Consider the following 19641-nt stretch of genomic DNA (forward strand, 5'->3'; position numbering starts at 1 on the left):
AAAAAAAGTGGGGTCCATAACCCGGAACCCCCGCCCCCTGGATACGCCACTGAGCGGGTACGGTATATAGCTCAATACATTTTTTTTTATAGTTTCAACAATCGATAACATCCGTTTGTTGCTAGTTTTATCACAAAATATCTCCAATATTAAAAGTCTCTGGGTCATAGTGGGTGCCATATTACCTATTATTTTCCTTCTAAAACGTGCTTTGTATATAGAAATAAGAAGATGAGGTATGAGTGCCAAAGGAGACATCTTTCCAACAAAAAAATAATCTAGTAAAGTAAGCAGTCATAGGTTTAATGCTGAAAAGTAAGCCATAAATGACCCAAAAATTACTTTTGTAAAACAATTTACAAAAAAAACCCAACCCAAAACGGCCCAATTAAATATATAAAAGGAGAAAAAACTATCCCATAAAAAAATAAATTGTATATGAGCCTGTATTTCAGTGGTTGTTGTTTGTTTATGTGTTACATATTTGTTTTTGTTCATTTTTTATATATAATTAAGGCCGTTAGTTTTCTCGTTTGAATTGATTTACATTGTTATATCGGGGCCTTTTATAGCTGACTATGCGGTATGGGCTTTGCTCATTGTTGAAGGCCGTACGGTGATCAATAAATGTTAGTTTCTGTGTCATGTTGGTCTCCTGTGGAAAGCTGTTTCATTGGCAATCATACCACATCTTCTTTTATTTTATTATTGAGCCAACGCTGCAATTTTCACAAAACATATCAAATTTTCCACCTTGTCGCACATACACATGGATAACATCATTACAGCTTATATAATGCATGTAGAGCAAAACTTTGGTTAGCTTGCTTGCTTTGTTTGTATATTGTACAAAATATAAAATATACAAGTTAAACTATGTCTATACATGTATATTGTTTAAAGATGTCGATCTTATTTTCAAAGCTTGTATAAACAACTATACAATCAAAGCAAGCAAGCCAACCAAAGTTTTACTTTGCAGGTATAAGAAATCAGCTGTAATGATTTTATTCAGTTTGGCAAATGTCCGAGCCCGTTACCTTTACTACCTTCAAAACAAAGGGAACTGTTTGGAAGTCCCATATACTGAAATGTGAAAAAAATAAATACTTATAGATTTTATAAACACTGCGATGTATGTAAATACCTCTTCGCCTTTTTTACGAACACAAAATTCAAGGATCACACATTAACCTTTAATTATCTATACAAAAATGGCTGTACCCATGAATATCAGCACCGGCTGTTATCGACGGCTTACTTTATTTACACTAGTAAGTTGTCATATGGGTAATTGTGTTTTCTCGCTGTTGTTTCGTTGTTGTCTGGTGGACAAATACATGAAATATCTGTGCCATCATCAAACATGTTAATGGCTATATATCGGGTAATTCAAACCCTTTTTTCTTCGCATAGAAACAACTCTTCGTTAATCTGAGCATGGAAGTAATACTTTATATCATGAACTATAAATAAGGATACACAAAGTGAAAAACTAAGCGAAATTGTGAATCCCGCATTGCACGAAAAAATGTGTTGTTTTTCAGTAAATAACACGTGTTCTTGGTTGATTGTAAACACGTAGTAGTCCATCATGCATTGTGACTCATTAAGTGGATTGGTCAAAAACCTAGGTAAAAATAAATTGCGTCACATGTAAATAAACAATTACATGTGCGAGAACATAAGTATGCTAATTTATGCATTTCCATATAAGGTAGTGGTCCTGACCTGTTAAAGAGAACTACTTATGATAATTCATTGATATTTGGTATGCAGTTGCATTAGCATTGGAACATCTCATTTCCATTGAGATTTTTTAGCCATGTACCTTCAGTCATGGTTCATTGACCTTGAATATTTGTGTTAAAAGTGTTACTATTTTATTTTCAACATTTGCATTATAGAAATTACCAAAAAAAACCCAGAGACATATCTCTGTGATAACAGTTTATTTTAGTTTCTCATTTTCAAATAGATAAGAGAGTTTGTTTTCTTGATTAAATGGTTTTACACTTGTCATTTCTTGGGCCCTTTTTATACGACTGCAAAAAAAATTTGTGGTTGTATATTGGTATGACATTTGTATTGTCTGCGTCTGTAGACATACTTGGTTTTGGCACTATAACTTTAGTTTAAGTCATTAGAAATCTATGAAGTTTAAATACAAGGTTAATGACCACTAAAGAAGGTTGGGATTGATTTTGGGAGTTTGGGTCCCAACAGTTAAGAATTAAGGGCAAAAAAAAAGGCACAAATAAGCATTTTTTGGGTTTTTTTTTTGCACAATAACTTTAGTATAGGTAAATAGAAATCTCTAAAATTTAAACACAAGCTTTATGACCATAAAATGAAGGTTGAGACTGATTTTGGGAGTTTTGGACCTAACAGTTGAGGAATAAGGGATCCAACGGGTCCAAAATTAAACTTTTGTTTGATTTCACTAAACACTGAATAATTGGGGTTCTTTGATATGCCAAACCTAACTGTGTATTTAGGTTCTTAATTTTTGGTCCCGTTTCAAATTGGTCTACATAGAGGTCCAAAAGGTCCAAAATCAAACTTAATTTGATTTTAACAAAAATTGAATTCTTTGGGTTCTTTGCTGAATCTAAAAATGTACTTAGATTTTTGATTTTGGGCCCAGTTTTAAAGTTGGTCCAAATTGGGGTCCAAAATTAAACTTTGTTTGATTTCAACAAAAAATGAATCCTTGAGGTTCTTTGATGTGCTGAATCTAAACATGTATTAAGATTTTTGCTTATGGGGCCAGTTTTCAAGTTGGTCCAAATCATGGTCGAAAATTAAACTTTTGTTTGATATCAACAAAAATTTAATCCTTGGTGTTCTTTGATATGCTGAATCTAACCATGTAATTAGATTTTTGATTATAGGCCCAGTTTTCAAATTGGTCCACATTGAGGTCTAAAGGGTCTAAGATTGAACTTTTATTTGATTAATTAATTGAATTATTGGGGTTCTTTGATATGCTTGAACTAACCATGTATCTAGATTTTAGATATTGGACCAGAATAGGTAAATGTCCAATTTGATTTTTTTTATTTTTTAAGTTTAAGTTCTTAGACCACATTCATTCTGTGTCAGAAACTTATGTTGTGTCAACTATTTAATCACAATCCAAATTCAGAGCTGTATCAAATTTGAATGTTGTGTCCACACTTGCCCCAACTTTTCAGGTTTGACCTCTGCGGTCGTATAAAGCTGCGCCCTGCGGAATATCTGGTTAGAAATATATTGCGTTATCTTATTATTATGAGTTGTAGTCAAGCCAAGCACTTAAAATCCTGAGGTAACACAAAATCAGTTTGATTTTGTTTATTATAAAAACGAATGTTGATATTTTGCATTTTAGTTTATGCGGGTGTCTCTAATATATACTTTGTATTCGTGATTGTGTATATGAATGGCTCTATTGGTTTGTATGATGATATTTCTTATGCTAATATGTTCTTTCTTTATCCTGGTGGATTGTTGTCTGCTGGATGTTTCTGGGTTTTTTTTGTGGGGGTCACATTTTGACCTACTGTGAAGCATATCAAAGGCGGATATTCCTCGTCATCATTCAAATAAAAGTCAAATAAAGTTATATAATACTACATTTTATTTTCATCCACTAAATACGTAAAATAAGTTACAACTTGCAGGCATATCAAATAAAAGTGAAAAATGGCTATAAGCAGGACTCAGATTACCCCTTATTTTGCACAGAGATGTCCTGTTACTTCATACAACTAAAGTTGTTCAAACGAAAAGCATAGTAATTTTGACTGGTTGTCACATGTTTTGAAATTTATGGCAATTTATTGCTTAAAAACGGACGTTGCAGACTACAAACAAACAAATTCATTGCTACTATATTGTATAAGAATAATTACTACAAAACAAGTGAAGTTAATTTGAATTAATCAAAAGCCAGGTTGTATGAATTTCCAACATTGAGCCAATATGTTATAAAGAATTATAAAACAAATAAAACAATGCTTGGATTTGGCTGTGTCTGGTGTTTTTGTGATAGACTAAATAATGTTAGTGTGAGATATTTTTTAGAAAATGTATTCCCACATTATCTTACTTTACGAAAAGTTCTGTTCGAAAAAATATAAGGTTATAGCAAAAGGGGCAACCAAAATCCATTAGTCGGGGAAAGAGAACAACATAGTAAGAGGAAAAACTGCGAAAAAAAATCAACAGTTCACTTTGCCCAACACCGAAAAAAACGTTAAGAAATACAGACTCATCAACACACAGGAAAAGAAGAAAATGAAAATGATTCCACTCACGGCATGATTTCTCTTTTCGCAGTAGTGACACACAATTTCAAAATTAGTAATTATGTTATGAAAATCTCATTTGTATAATACACTGACGTACTATAAGGTGTTCATTGCATAAAATTTACAATATAGCAAAATGGCTTTAGTGTAAACTCCTTCCTTTGACGTAATGAGAATAAATAGACAATAGCTTATTTAACTGAGTTTTTGTACATTTGAAGGAAAAACAGTCTGTTATTCATGTAGCTGACCACACGATATTTTTTTTCATTGTTGAATGCCATATGTTTGACGATATTTGCTTACATCCACACCTTTGAACTTAAGGGGATAGTCGTCTCAGCTGCAATTATACCACATCTCCTTATATATATAAAATTCAGATTAAAAGAAGGCTGAGATATCACTGACTTATTTCCTGGCAATCAGTTTTTACAGTACAACATTAAATAAATTAAATACAGACACAAATATTTTAAATACAAAAGACCACAACACTCGTCAATAAAACTAAAGAACACATGACATTAGTATAACCATCATATCCAGTCGATTTGTAAACTGATTTTAAAATTTGCATTGTCTTTGGGGAAAAACGATGAAACAATTTCTTATTAACTTTTTAAATTCTAAATCTAGAAAGATTGATAAAAAGTTAAAACCTAGACATGTAGTCACACAGGAAAAGATTACAAAAAATACATAACAAAATCAATATATGATTGTATATATAATACGTGCTACGATGTAACAGTAAGTACTAGTTTTCTATATTGTAGTGACATTAGACAATGGAAACTGCATGTGATAGTGACAAATAGGCTTCAAAAATTAAAAACATCTGTTTTTTAATAAATTTACGATCCACCACCTTTGAGAATCCTGGATCTAACACTTATATTTACGATACACTAATATACTGTATAATAAAGCAAAACTAATGATTGGAAAATAATACACGTGCTTATGTCATTAAGAACAGAAATTCCAACATACATAATTATAAAACATTGCGTATAACATTAAATATTGGAAAACATACATAAAACATAAAGTATATTAAAACTAACAGTGAAATATTATTAGTTTAGATCTATACTAAAACATAATCAAGCGCCATTTTGTTAAGAATTACGAGATACTATATATATATATATACAGTATTTTACATAATCGAAAAATATATATATATATAAGATTTAAAATACATCATCAGCTATATACAAATAAAAAAAAAAATCTTTTACCTAAAATATATTAGCAGGCAACTACCTGACACAGTTCTTCATTTCTGAATAAAAATATAAACTTTATGCGGGAATTTCTCGCTGCATTGAAGACCTGTTGGTGACCTTCTGCTGTTGTCTTTTCTATGGTCGGGTTGTTGTCTCTTTGACACATTCCTCATTTCCATTCTTAATTTTATTTTCGTCAATAGACAAGTTATAAAATTGATCATTATGTTTTACTGCTTTACTATACAATATATGTCGCAAGTCTGCATATTATAAAGGACATACAATAAATACATGTACATGTACATGTTTTCATCTTCAACTTCATTCTCATATCGTCCTGTTTCTATTTAAAGTGACCATTACCACCAGACGCTTTCTGAACTGCATGTCAAATGCAGTGTTTTCGGAAAAATAGTTGAACTAATTATGTATTAACTATAATATGTCGATCAATTTTACAGGTCCCTTGTAGAAATAAGTGAATCAGTCTGTTTAAATCCTTTAAGGAATTTATTTTAGATAAGAAGTGTTTCAAAAGTTTAAAGATAAATCAGCTTTACAAAGAATACCACGGTCGTATAAATAGACAATAACTGTTTAGTGACTTTAAATATCAGCTGTATTTGTACGAGGCTGAGAAACAGGTTTAATGCGAGCTTAAGCGAGGCAATTTCTCCTGTTTTGAGCCGAGTACTAAAACAACTGATGATAAAAGACAGTTAAGCAGTAATTGTCTGACTCTTTATCCTGCAATTAATTCTGCATATTGTTTGAGCTTTGAAATACATAAAAACTCCCATTTTTTTCCTGGGCAATTCAGTAATATTAAAATCACACATTCAATTGAAGACGGGTTCGCAGGAAAAAATCTCCAAAGGTCAACAATAATACATCGCTCAAAGTAAATAATTATCTATTCTAACATTAATAACATATAATTTCTACAATAAAAGTGAATAACAAAACATTGTCCGATTTGAAACGAAAGTGTACGAGTTGTCCTACGCTTTAGAATTTTGAACTGAACTAGACATTCACATGCTGAAATTGTCATGGTTGTTTTTGTGTTACACATGCAAACATTCTAGTTTTGAGCTCGATGATTGGCGTCGTAGAAACTCTGCTGTTCATGTTCATAGCGCTATCTGTTTGGTTGTATATTTAAGAATTGCGTGCTTCTTTTTGTAAAAAAAAATGATGACACGAGGTCCCACAATAAAGTGCACAGGTAAATTAAATAAAGACTTGAAAAAAAAAATCGTGTTTTCATGATATTGGCTAAAAATGTAATTATAAGTATTAAATGCTTCTTTTTGTAATTTCATAGGGTTGTAAAAGCGTTGACCGTGCGCACATTTTTAGAATGAAGCGCTTCCACAAAATTCATACAAAATGTACTTCGGTCAACGCTTTGACAACCCAATGAAGTTACAAAAAGAAGAATTCAATTCTTAAAAAAGACAAAAAAATGCAGGATGAAATGAATCATTTTGTCGAAAGTGGTCTGGACTACTAAAAAATTTAATCACAACTTTTCAATAAAAAAATTATTTTAAAAAAAATGTAAAAAAAATAGCAAAAGTGTCAATCAAAAATGAATAATATTATGTACAAATATGCAATTAAAATGAAAAAAATATATAATGTATAATGATTGCTTGTTATATAACAAATATGAAAGGAAAATTGGATTAGCTGCAGTAATCGTTATTGATCAAGAGTACTAATGAACTTTACATATTATTTTTCTACTGTCGAAATTTCATACTGTTGACAGTAAGAAATGAATGTGTTCCAGACCATATGAGTATTTGGACCGTACGCGTACGGTCTGGACCGTATACGTATACTCGTACGGTCCAGCCGACCATACACGCTTTGGGATTATATGGGTTAAATTCAAACAAAATTTATCAAAATCTTTATTTTTAGTTATACAAATTGTTATTATTACGATTAGATGATGAAGTGAATAAGCGAAAACAATTGAAATTAAATATTTGTTTGATTGGACTTGTGTGAATTCTATTTTGTTACTCTGGCCCGAGGTGACACTTGCTTCAATCAGGAACGTCATTATTTTTTACATTACCATGTTTTGTTTATGCATGTTCCTTTGCATATGCTTTTTAGGTAATGTTCCTAAATATTCTAAAACAATTGTTCTCCCACATTATATTTACCTCCGATAACTTCAATTTCAATGAGCATACTGGGCTGCAATTTATAAATTACTGACATGCTAAACACAGGAGATAACAAATGTAACAGATCAAATAAGCGTGATTTTGAAATAAATAGTTTAAATATTAAGTTATTATTTCAATTACTATTGATTGTTTTATATTAATTTGAGATATGAATTACGTAGTATGTTGATCTGTTATATACATTTGTATCTAATACACTTGATCAAATTCTTAATATTAATCAGACCGTACGCGTACGGTCCAAATACTCATACGGTCTGGAACAAATGCATTCTAATATCAAATCATTATAACCTCTTTAAATTGCCTTGAGTTAATTTACCTCTTTCAACAGGAAAGCATTAAGTGCATATATCATTCCATACGCTAAGAAAAAAAAATGATTCAGAAAATATATGATATATATACAATCGATATAATCTTGTGTTATCATTACATTATGCCTGTAGTATGTTATATACACATCGTTTCATTTTATTCTATTTTGATATGAAAGTCCCATTCTTCTCTTTTTGCTCTACTTTTGATTGTCTCTAATGTTCTTCATGTACTTTTATCATTGTTTGTTTTATTATTATTGGGAAATGATATTAAATACATGATCTTACGAATACGTAATAAATAAAAATTCCACAGCTGAAATATAGCGAGATATATTTACAAATTGAAAAACACCCAGTTTTACTTGTTTACATTTCGATGCCGAAAATTAAGAAATACAAACAATAGGCTATATCTTAAAAATTACAGTAAGCACCTTAAAATTTTTGTAATATTTGACAAAACAGATTCCTATCCTCTTGTCGTTGATTCTCGAATTAATACACCCTTTCCAATAATAAAAAAATAAGGATAAAACAACATAAAATAAATGATCGTTCAAATAAAAACACAACAATAGCAATATTCATTTTTCCATGAGTGATAAAGATCATAATACAAAATCTTTCAGTTTGAAAGAAACGCATCATCTTTTGCTGCAAAATAAGCTTTTTGCTATACTATTTGCTTTTACATCTCACTCAAGATAGCATAAGATAATGAATAAATGAAAATACAAAAGGGTAAACTTTTCATAAGTTTTCAATATATATTTGGTCTTGTGATCAAGCTTAGTTTACATAATATGATTGTGATTATTTATATATAATTGTTTATGTACAAAATCATACACCTTAATATACATCATATACATATCACTTGACTAGATAAATGCACTAAATGTGCTGTATTTCAATATTATTCATTTATCTCACATTTTGTAATACATTTATTGGTAACAGCATAAAATCTTATCGAACCAAGCACTGATACATGTTGTATATATACTTATAGTTAATAAATTGATCTGAAAACATATAGGTCAGTGAAAAACCTAAAATATGATTTTTTGAAGCGTACACTTTCTATCTATTCATAAAATTTTTCAACTGTTTAATCTGGCACCCTCTTATGTAGGTGTTGCAGATATACCATTCCCTTAAATATACTTAATTTTAAAAATGATTCAAATACTTTTGTTAAACATGTATTTATGAGAACAATCAATTCGTAAGTTGTCATTTGAGAACGAGAGAATCAAATACAATTATTTATCTCTAAATGCATGTTGTTTATAGAGCAGATTCTTGGAATCGGAGAAACGAAATAGTTCTGATCAGGTCATTATAAAAGAAAGTTAACCAAACTCAGTCATCGTCCTCGTTCATATAGGCTCCATATTCATTTAGTAAACTTTCTATGCTTTTAAAATTTCCATTTTTAGCCAATTTAAGAGGATACCATCTATCATTACTATACCAAGTTGGATTAGCTCCATGCTCAAGTAGAAGTTTAACAATACCTCGATGACCTGACTTGCATGCAAACATTAATGGAGTCCATCCAACTTTGTTGAAAGGATTTACATTTGCATTCTTTTGTAGAAGCATTTTCACAATAGATTCATGTTCATTTAGACAAGCATGATGCAGCGGAACATATCCTTTCTTACAACATTTGTTGACATTTGCCTTTTCAATAAGCGCACTGACTATATCATCACTTCCATGAATACAAGCAATAATTAAGGAAGTTATTCCATTCTTTTCTGCATGATCTACATCAGCATTTTTTTTCAAAAGTATTTTAACAATTTTATGTTGTTTTTGGTTACATGCCGATATCAAAGGTGTCCAACCCTCGACATCAGCTTTATTTACATCAGCCCCATTTTCAACTAGGAGCAATATTTTGTTTTTTAGTTCTTCTTCAAACTCATTGTTCAACGGATCATTTACTGTTATGCTTGGTTGAAGCAATTTGGAAAGTGAGTGCTCAAATGTATTATCAAGTTCTTCGATTTTATCACACAAATATTTCAGGGGTGAAATTCCGAATTTATCAACATCGTTGACTTTTGTGCCCTTTTCAACCAAGTACTGCAAAATATTTGAATTATCGTTTACACAGGCAAAAAATAGTACAGTCCTTCCAATTTTATCCCTTTTGGAAATGTCAGCCCCATTTTCAGTCAATACTTTAACTCCTTTTAAATTGCCATACATACATGCTACCATCATTGGAGTATATCCCATTTTATTGGAATAATTTATGTCAGCTCCCTTCTCAAGTAACTGTTCAATTATGTCCAAGCAGTTGTCCTTGAGGAACAGGGCAGATGTTATCTGCGTTAGTAGCTGATTCTCCGGTATTTGTTGTTGCATTAAAGCATAATGAAGTGGCGAGTCTCCATCAGTGTCTTCTGTATCTGGCAAAGCTCCATTGTCAAGCAATAATTTCACAGCATCACCATTTGATTCTTTGGAAGCGATACTCAAGGCTGTCATTCCTTTCTTATCTGCTGTATTTACATTTGCTCCTTTATCTATAAGCATGCCTATGATTTCCAAATCGCCACCCATACAGGCAAGTAGTAATGGCGTTACCCCTTCTGTTGTTGCCTGATTAGTACTTGCCCCACATTTAATAAGCATTTCCGCGACACGAAGATTCATATCCGGTGTTTTTTTGGCGACAGGTTTTGAACCTGTTAGAAGAGTTGAAGTTGCTTCATTAAGTTCGTTAATCATCTTGTCGAGACTTGGAGCACATGCTACATGTAACGGGGTTAATTTGTTTTTATCGGATTTCATGATATCTGCCCCATTTTCAATTAAAGTCCTTGCAATGTTTAGCTGTCCGGCTTCACAAGCTATTCTAAGAGGTGTTTGGCCATCTTTGGTTGTTTTATTTACATCAATTTTGTGGTCTAAAAGAAGTTGTAAAATATGCAAGTTATCAGTTTGGCAAACTGACATTAACGGTGACCAAGATTCCTTGTCACATATGTTAACATTTGCTCCTTTTTTCAAGAGTAAAGCTACAATAGACGCACGTTCATGCTTACATGCCACTTTAAGGGGTGTCCATCCTTTCTCAGATGGTAAATCTACAGTTGCTCCATTGTTGATTAAAATCTCAGCTATGTTGGTGTTACCTTCGTTGCATGCTATTATTAAAGCTGTCGTGCCATCTTGTGTTGAACTGTTTACACAGGCCCCTTTTTGAATAAGGAATTCGGCAATTTGTGTGTATCCTTTTTGACAGGAAGTCATCAATGGCGACCATTTTTCAAGATCACAAATACTTAAATCTGCCCCATTTCTTACAAGTATTTCAACAATTCGTTTATGTCCAAATGCACATGCCAACTTAATTGGAGTAACACCCTGTTTGTCTTTTGAGTTTATTGTTGCCTTTGCTGCTATAAGGGATGATACAACATGTTCGTTTCCAACGATGCATGCAATATGGAGAGGAGTATGACCCTTTAAATTAGCTTTATTTATGTCTACTTTCATCCGAATAATACTCTCAACAATGTTTGCATGTCCAATTTTACAAGCTAGTTGCAAAGGGGTCATTCCCTTTTCGTCTACTTGGTTAAAATCTAAACCTCTTGAAATAAACAAAGAGACAATCGATTCATGACCACAGTCACATGCAAACATTATATATTTTAAACTATCATTCTTTACTTTATTCGCATATTGTTTATTTGAAATCAGATAGTTTGTGAAAGATTTGAGTCCCTTTTTACATGATATAGACAATAGATCTAAACCGTCTGCACAATGCTGAGCAATCAAGTCTCTAAAGTAATGTTCGACGGGTTTGATATCTATACCTGATTCAATAAGAAAATCTATCACTTCATACTGTCTTCCTGAACAAGCAGAACTAATTAATGACTCATTTATCTCTATCTTGTATTTGTTGGCACCTGTACCCATCAATGCTTTCACAGTTAAAAGTTGTCCAGTTAAGCAAGCAGTTATCAATGGAGTAGGTCCCTTGTTACTTGGGATATCAACACGGGCACCTCTATGAATCAAATATTCAATCATTTTGATATATCCACCATCACAGGCTAATTCAAGTGGTGTGTTAAAGTGATCATCTTGCTTGTCTATATTTGCACCTTCACTACAGAGCAACTGTACAATATCCATCTGTCCATGTTTACATGCATGCGTCAGAAGGGAATCTCCATTTTTCAGTAAAATATCTTTGTCAATTTCTTTTAAGAGAACAAGAAGTAAGTCTTTCAAACCATTTTTGCACGTTATCTGCAAAATCTCTAACTTGTCTTTTAAGTCATTGAAGATTCTTTCATAGCCATTGAAGTTTGTCCCTTTCTTCAAAAGCAAATCTACACATTGCCAGTGTTCCTCCTCACCTGCTATTTCTAAAGCAGATTTATTGCTTACTCCAACTTTATTAACATCAGCGCCTCCTGATATCAAAATGTCTAGCATTGTAAGTTGATTCCTGCGGCATGTATTCATTAGTGGTGTACATCCTGTGTCATCAACGTCGTTGAGTATTTTCACGTCAAGTCCTATTGAAATCAAATACTCTATGATATGGACATGATTTCTATCCAGTGCAACTAAAAATGGTGTCTGCTTATTGCCGTCAGCTTCGTTGGGTTGGAGTCCATTTTCTATCAAAAGTTCCATAATAGCCTGATGTCCACCATAACAAGCAATGGTTAGGGGAGCCCATCCATTTTGATCTGATCGCCTAATATCTTTTGTGTGTTGCATAATCAATTGAACTATTTGCTTATATCCAGTTGCACAAGCCTTTGTTAGTAGCGTTGAACCATCGATATGAAGCTTTTCTATCAGTAAACTCCAACTTTTGTCATTTGGTTTAACGTCTGCTTTTAACTGTAACAGATAATCGGCAACATCAAAATGCTGATTATTCAATGCTGACATCAATGGACACAATCCCGCTGACCCAGTAGCATTTATGTCAAAATCTTTTTCAATCAATAATTTTACAATATGAATATGTCCTTTTTCACAAGCAACAAGCAAATCCTCCTTTCCAAAAATTGCACCCTGAGACTCTAAAAAGTTTTTTATTCCATCATGTTTTTCTCTGACTGCTACTAAAAGAGGCGTCCACCCACTATCATTAGCATGTTGTACACTAGAACCAATCTTAACTAAAAACTGAACAATTTTCAACTGACCAAATTCGCATGCCCTCAGGAGAGGGGTACAACCCTCCTTATCAGCAAGATTGATGTTTGCTTTAGCATCTACAAGAGATTTAACAATACTGTACTCTCCATGTTCACATGCTGCATTTAGGGGGCTTATATTGTTTACATCTACACGATCAACATCAGCACCAGACTCTATCAACAATTTGACCTTGCTCGACTGAATTTGGTCACATGCAATTCTTAGCGGAGTTAGTCCTTTGTTATCGGCTGTCTGAATATTAGCTCCATTTGAAATGAGAATCTGCAAGATATCAGTATTTGCATTTTTACAAGCTACAATAACAGGAGTGTGCCCATCAGAAGAAGAATGATTGATATTTGCACCTTTCTCAATAAGCTTCATAACAATATCCCTGTGCCCTCCTTGGCAAGCTGACATCAAAGGCGTCCATCCTGCACTGTCAGCTTGTTCTATGTTGGCATCTTTGTTAAGTAAAAGATTAACAATAGTTGTATGTCCTCTCAATGATGAAATTTTTAGAGGTGTCCATCCTTCTTCATCATGCATATTGATGTTGGCTTTGTTATCTATTAAGATGGTTGCTACTGCTAAATGACCATGTCTAGAGGCAGATTTCAAAGGTGTCCATCCTTGGTTGTCTATAATATCAACATCAGCACCCCCCTTTATTAAAATTTTGACCGAATTTACATGCCCAGAACTGCTGGCTATTTTTAGAGGACTGAAGCCTTTTAAATCCTTTTTATTTACATCTGCTCCTTTCGACAAAAGACATTTTATTGCATCTGTGTTTCCTACAAGACTTGCAAGGCCAAGAGCTGTAACACCTTTGCCATCTTGATGGTCAACGCAGGCACCTGATGCAATAAGCATATTCATTATTTTAACCTGATTTGTCTTACTTGCAATCATCAGAGGTGTATAGTCATCGGTACTTTTATGGTCAACTTTAGCAGAATTTCTGATTAAATTTTCTGCAATACTCACATGACCTATCTTGCATGCTGACATTAGGGGTGTCCAGCCTTCATTATCAGCCTGATCAACTAATGCACCATGCTTCAGTAAGAGTGTTACTACAGAATCGTTTCCAAAATGGCAGGCCTTTTTCAATGGTGTCCAACCTTTTTGGTCAGCTTTATGTATATTTCCTCCACCTTCTATAAGTATTTGTAAAATTTTATCATTTCCATTGATAGCTGATATGCTTATGCAGGTGTGACCAACAACATCCTGAGTGTTTATGCATGCACCTGCTTTTACTAATTCTTGAACTAAGGAAACATTTCCATGAGTACATGCAATTTGTAACGCAGTTCTCGCTAGAATATCCCTTTTCTCTTTTAATGCCTTTTTGCTTAAAAACAATTTTGCCATGTCAAAGTTTTGTGTATCACAAGCGGTCATTAGACAAGTTCTACCTAATTTATCTTGTATGTTAATATCAGCATTTTTGTTAATCAATAATGTTGCAATGTCGATATTTTCCGACATGCTAGCTATCATCACAGGACTTAAGCCGAATTCATTGACCAAGTCCACTTTAGCACCATAGTTGATTAGAACTTCAATTATTCTTTTGTTTCCATGCATTGTCGCTATATGAAGTGCTGTCCAGCCATCCTTGTCAGATATCTTAACATTTTCAAAATCAGTCAAAGAATCAACAAACATGTTCATAAATCCTCCGAAAATAGAAGAAGCATTTCGCCCTTTCTTATTGACATCTGCACCTGCTTTTAACAATAATTCTACAAGGTGAACATTTTCTATCTGGCAAGAAGCCATTAGAGGTGTTGTATCTGACTTATCACATAAATTTACATTTGCACCTGACTTGAGAAGATTTTCTACAATAAGGAGACTTTCCTTGTTGCAAGCTATCATAATAGCAGATTCTCCATCTTTATCACGTTTATTTATGTCAACTCCATAGCTAATTAGAACATTGATGATCTCGGGGTGTTCATAGTAACATGCAAACATTAAAAAAGTCTTCCCATCAGAATTAGTAGCATTTACATTGCATCCTTCTTGCAAGAGCGTCTCTACTATATTTGTATGACCTTTTTTGCAAGCAATTTCAAGTAATTTGAAATAATTCGATTCTTTGTCTATGAATTCCATTTTACCTTCCTTTTCAATAAAAAATTTAAGGAGATTTGCATGACCAGCAAAACATGTTGTTTGAATTGCATTGAATAATTCTTCATCTTGCTTGTCAATAAGTTTGAGCATAAACATTACAAGATCATCATATCCAAGGTAGGATGCCAATGACAGAGGGGTATGCATTATGCTACCATGCATTTCACGTAACATATGGCCCTTTGTAACTATAAGTTGTCGAAGAAAAGATTCGTCTCTTTTGGTCATAGCCTGGATCATCTGTTTTCTAAACTCTTTAGATTGCATTTGCCTGTTATAAAACACTGCCTCTATTTTTCCATTTTTGATTTCATTTATAAGGCGATTTAAGTAAAGAACCATATTCTCTTCTGCTATGACAACTGTAAAATCATCAGTCTCAATTAAGTTCAATTGGCTTAAAGATTTAAAGATTGTGCGCTCTTGTAAAACTTTGATATCTGCAAACTGAATAAGTTCTTTTTGATTCTTTTGTCCAAAGTAGGTACAAAGAAAGTCAAGCATTGTGTCATGTATAACAAGAAATTTGTTGTCCACCTTTTTCAAGTAAACATTTAACAGTGATTCCAATTTCATCACAATTTTACTTACATCATCAACTCTAAACTTTGCCAAGATCCGTTTGATCCGAGTGTCTGTATGAGAAACTAAATCATCAGAAGCTTCTTGAATTAATACTGTAGTGTCGATACAACCATCAAACACTACAGACAAAAAAATTGCACAATACTTTGATTTATCAGGTAGCTTTTCTAGCTTGTTTAATTCCTCTGCATACACATCAAAGTGATTCTGGAAAAACTGTTTTGGATTATCTTGTTGTCTTTCTTCAAACAGTTTGCACTTCAATGGAAAACATGAATATGTACTTATATTTTGTTCAATACATGCAATAACTTCATTAGCTAAGTACTCATGAGCAATCTGAATTTTTTCCTGTACAGTAAGTTGGTATTCTTTTGACATGTCAAATTGTTTACCAATGATGAAGTCCAGTTGTTTGAGTTCTATCTCCTGCAAAATCTGTAATCGACAGGTAGACATTACTTTTGATTTCCCTTCTTTCATGATATCTTTTATGCATTCTTCACCCTCTAACAACGTATCAACTTTGCTTACATTTAAAGAGAACCTTCCACATATATCATCCAAGACAAAAACCTGAAATGAATCCTTTTTATAGTATTGCATTATATCATTTGGATTTAAGCACGGTACAATGGTGTAATTGTTTTCTTTACTAATTAGAAGAGCAATATGATGCAAAGTTGCCGTCTTTCCAATGCCGGGAATTCCAGTTATTGTTATGCAGTTTAAGTCCTTTTTAATTCCTGCAACAATATCGTTAACTACCTTTATCTCCTTAAATCTCTTGTTGTCTTTCTTCCATCTGTCAATCTGAAGTTGATGGGAATCTACTAAAAAAAAAATATAAATTAATAATATGTTGACTTGTAACTTATGATAACGCTTTTCTCAAAAATAAAACGTATTCGCTATTTACACATGTATTGAAAATATTAACAAGATGACCCATAGCTATATTTTACCAGCAGTGTGATTACAATTGTAACGTTATAATAATTATCATGTAAACCTGCCTGTTTCGTTAAGAGACACCCCTTTCATACATTTAACCATATATTCCTCCGTTTATAATAATTGGTTCTACATTCATTGGTACAAAGACAATGCCAACACCTACAGTATGATAAATGCATTAAATTGTTAATAACTTTTGCAATATTATCAAGAAAGGTATATTTCTGATAATTTCTGTACCAAGTCGGGAACATGACAGTTGTACATTCGTTACATGTGTGTGAGATTTTGATTTTGCCATTTTGTAAATGACTTTACGTTGGGAATTTTTCTTGGAGTTCGGTGTTTTCGTTATTTTATTTTTACACGAAAGTTACATACTACCAGAGATTATTGTTTGATAGTTTCGATAACAGGGTGTACTTGTATTTGATCAATAAGAAAGTTTGGTCTTCAGCAATTATGTATGTTGATCAGTTGAAATAAATCAACGTGCATGATTCGAACATAATGTGTTGAAGCGTTTATTTCTACAGTGGATGGATGACTTCTACCATTGTTCTTGTTTTTGAAATATAAGCTATTGAAATGTTGACGATAAATTCTCTTGGTCATTTATACATTTTAACTACTAATGTTTTTGTTTTTAAATAATTTATTTTAAATGAATTGATCATCTTTAAGACTTTTGTTATAACTAGTAAGATCTAATACAATTTTAGCATACTGTAAGTTTAAATGTATATTTTATCAAAGATATTGATAATTCTAAGATTCAGAGACGTCTTATTTTCTAATGGTTTCTTTGTTTTTTTTATAAGAAATAGAATATATTTCACCATGTTAAAAAAAACACGTTATTTGCTTATGTAATAAATAGATTTAGTTAATAAAAAAAAATCTCATGTTTATAATGCACAATTCAACTGCCTCAACTGATATTTTTTTATTAATAAAGACTTGAATGCAATGCAAAATAATTAGGTTGAATTGATGAGTCTCTTTTATATAATTTGAATTGTTTTAGTGTTACTATACAGATAGCTTAAATTCAATACCTAGTCACGATGACGACTGAAAAGATAATGCATGAAAACTATTAATGTAAAACCATTTCATTTGTTTTAATTTGAGTTTGAATATTTGTTTAATATACAATTCAAGGGAAACTATTAAATGTTTTGACTGGTAATTTAAGGGTAATCTGGTCAAAATTGCGAAGAAGTTCTTGAAAGAACTATTAATGTAATAAGTCAATAATAAATAATTATCGAGATATTAAATAACGAAGCCCTATATCACTAACGGGTTTCTCTCGAATTGAAAAAAATACATATTGATTAATATGGATATCGTTATTTGGTTTATTTACAAATTGACATTTCGGGTAAAGTCTATCATGTACTCCACACAAAATCATTCACACCAATCTAGATTAAACCATATCACATGTATATTCAAATTGATACCACACATCCTACACGTTTTATTTGGAAGTTTTTACAATTCTACATCTCTATTGACGCTTGTTATTACCGCTGTGTAATGTCCTGTTTTGTATAGTGGGCATGTTCCATGAAACAAATAGTCATGCGATAAAACATCAATACAACACTTGTCACAATCTACACAAGATTGTCATGATATGACTAAGAAAAACGTTTTTAGAAAATATCACAAGAGACAATAGATATGTCATGTATGTGCACTGGAATGATTTATGTAAATCCAATATTTCAATATAACATGTTGAAAAAACCTACTTGCAAACACACTCAAACTTGCAACATCTTTCTTTATCTTATCAACATTATCCTTCAGAGATGTGTGTGACTGTTTTACAAAAGCGAGTTTTTCTTTCTGCTTTTTCTGATGTTCTTTTACTTGCTCCACTTCATGATGAAAGTTCTCATTTTTTCTTTTCAATCTTCGAATTTCAGTGGTTGTACTTTGAAGGATTTCATCAAATGTTCGTGTTTCTTCTTCATTTTCCTGTTTCAAAGTTTGATTTACTTTCATGTTTTCACACCATGGCTTGTATTTCTCTCCACCAAGTCTTATGATAGCCTAAAATGTATTTTCTTTTATTAAATATTTCATATTGACATCAAAGACACTGCATGAAATATTGATGCAGAGTGTAATAGTGAAGTCATTCGAAAATGACAACAACAAGAATATTTTCTAAGTATAAAGAAAATATCTGTTTAATGAACACTTTCATATATTAAACCCCTGAGCGTGTACAAAACAACACTAATATTAGAAAAATAAAACGTAAATGTAATTGTCTATAAATATTTCGGATAGCAGATATTCATCATCAGTATGATTATGATTTAGAATAAGTCATATCAATATATTCAATTATAACAATCTTAAAAATTATTTCAATAAAACCCGACGACAACAATGCTTGTGCAATTCTAAAATTTCAAATATGACTTAGATTAGGTATTCACATCAGATACTGCATTACTAGGCTGCTAACAAAATAGTAATATACGATATGAACTAGTAAATTCTAAAAGTTTACAGGTGACGGAAGTGAAAGGGAAGCGTAATACAAGCGGATTCCTCTTTAGTATTGCAACAAAGACTGAGTATAAATATATTCCCAATGAAAAGCACTGAACGATTTCAGCTTTTATGATACTTGAATATCAAAATTTGACCACGGTAA

At 32.2% G+C, this 19641-nt stretch overlaps 1 protein-coding gene across 1 annotated transcript; it reads right to left on the bottom strand.

Moving 5' to 3' along the window:
* Positions 1-9431: 9431 nt before the first annotated feature.
* LOC134684815 (uncharacterized) lies at positions 9432-18977 on the bottom strand. The gene is made up of 3 exons (XM_063544124.1): positions 18722-18977; positions 9945-16834; positions 9432-9659 (listed from the first exon to the last, which is right to left on the bottom strand). Exons 1-3 carry the CDS (start codon positions 18975-18977, stop codon positions 9432-9434), a joined length of 7374 nt encoding a protein of 2457 aa, XP_063400194.1.
* Positions 18978-19641: the final 664 nt, after the last annotated feature.

Source organism: Mytilus trossulus, chromosome 9 (genome assembly GCF_036588685.1).
Source record: "Mytilus trossulus isolate FHL-02 chromosome 9, PNRI_Mtr1.1.1.hap1, whole genome shotgun sequence".
Classification (NCBI taxonomy): domain Eukaryota; kingdom Metazoa; phylum Mollusca; class Bivalvia; order Mytilida; family Mytilidae; genus Mytilus; species Mytilus trossulus.

Coding starts and splice junctions, on each gene's coding strand:
- LOC134684815 (XM_063544124.1), bottom strand. CDS start 18,977: ATGAAAGTAAATCAAACTTTGAAACAGGAAAATGAAGAAGAAACACGA. Junction 16,835..18,721: donor AAGTTTGAGTGTGTTTGCAA/GTAGGTTTTTTC, acceptor TTTTTTTTTTAG/TAGATTCCCATCAACTTCAG. Junction 9,660..9,944: donor TAGTTGAAAATGGGGCTGAT/GTAAATAAAGCT, acceptor CTTCTACAAAAG/AATGCAAATGTAAATCCTTT.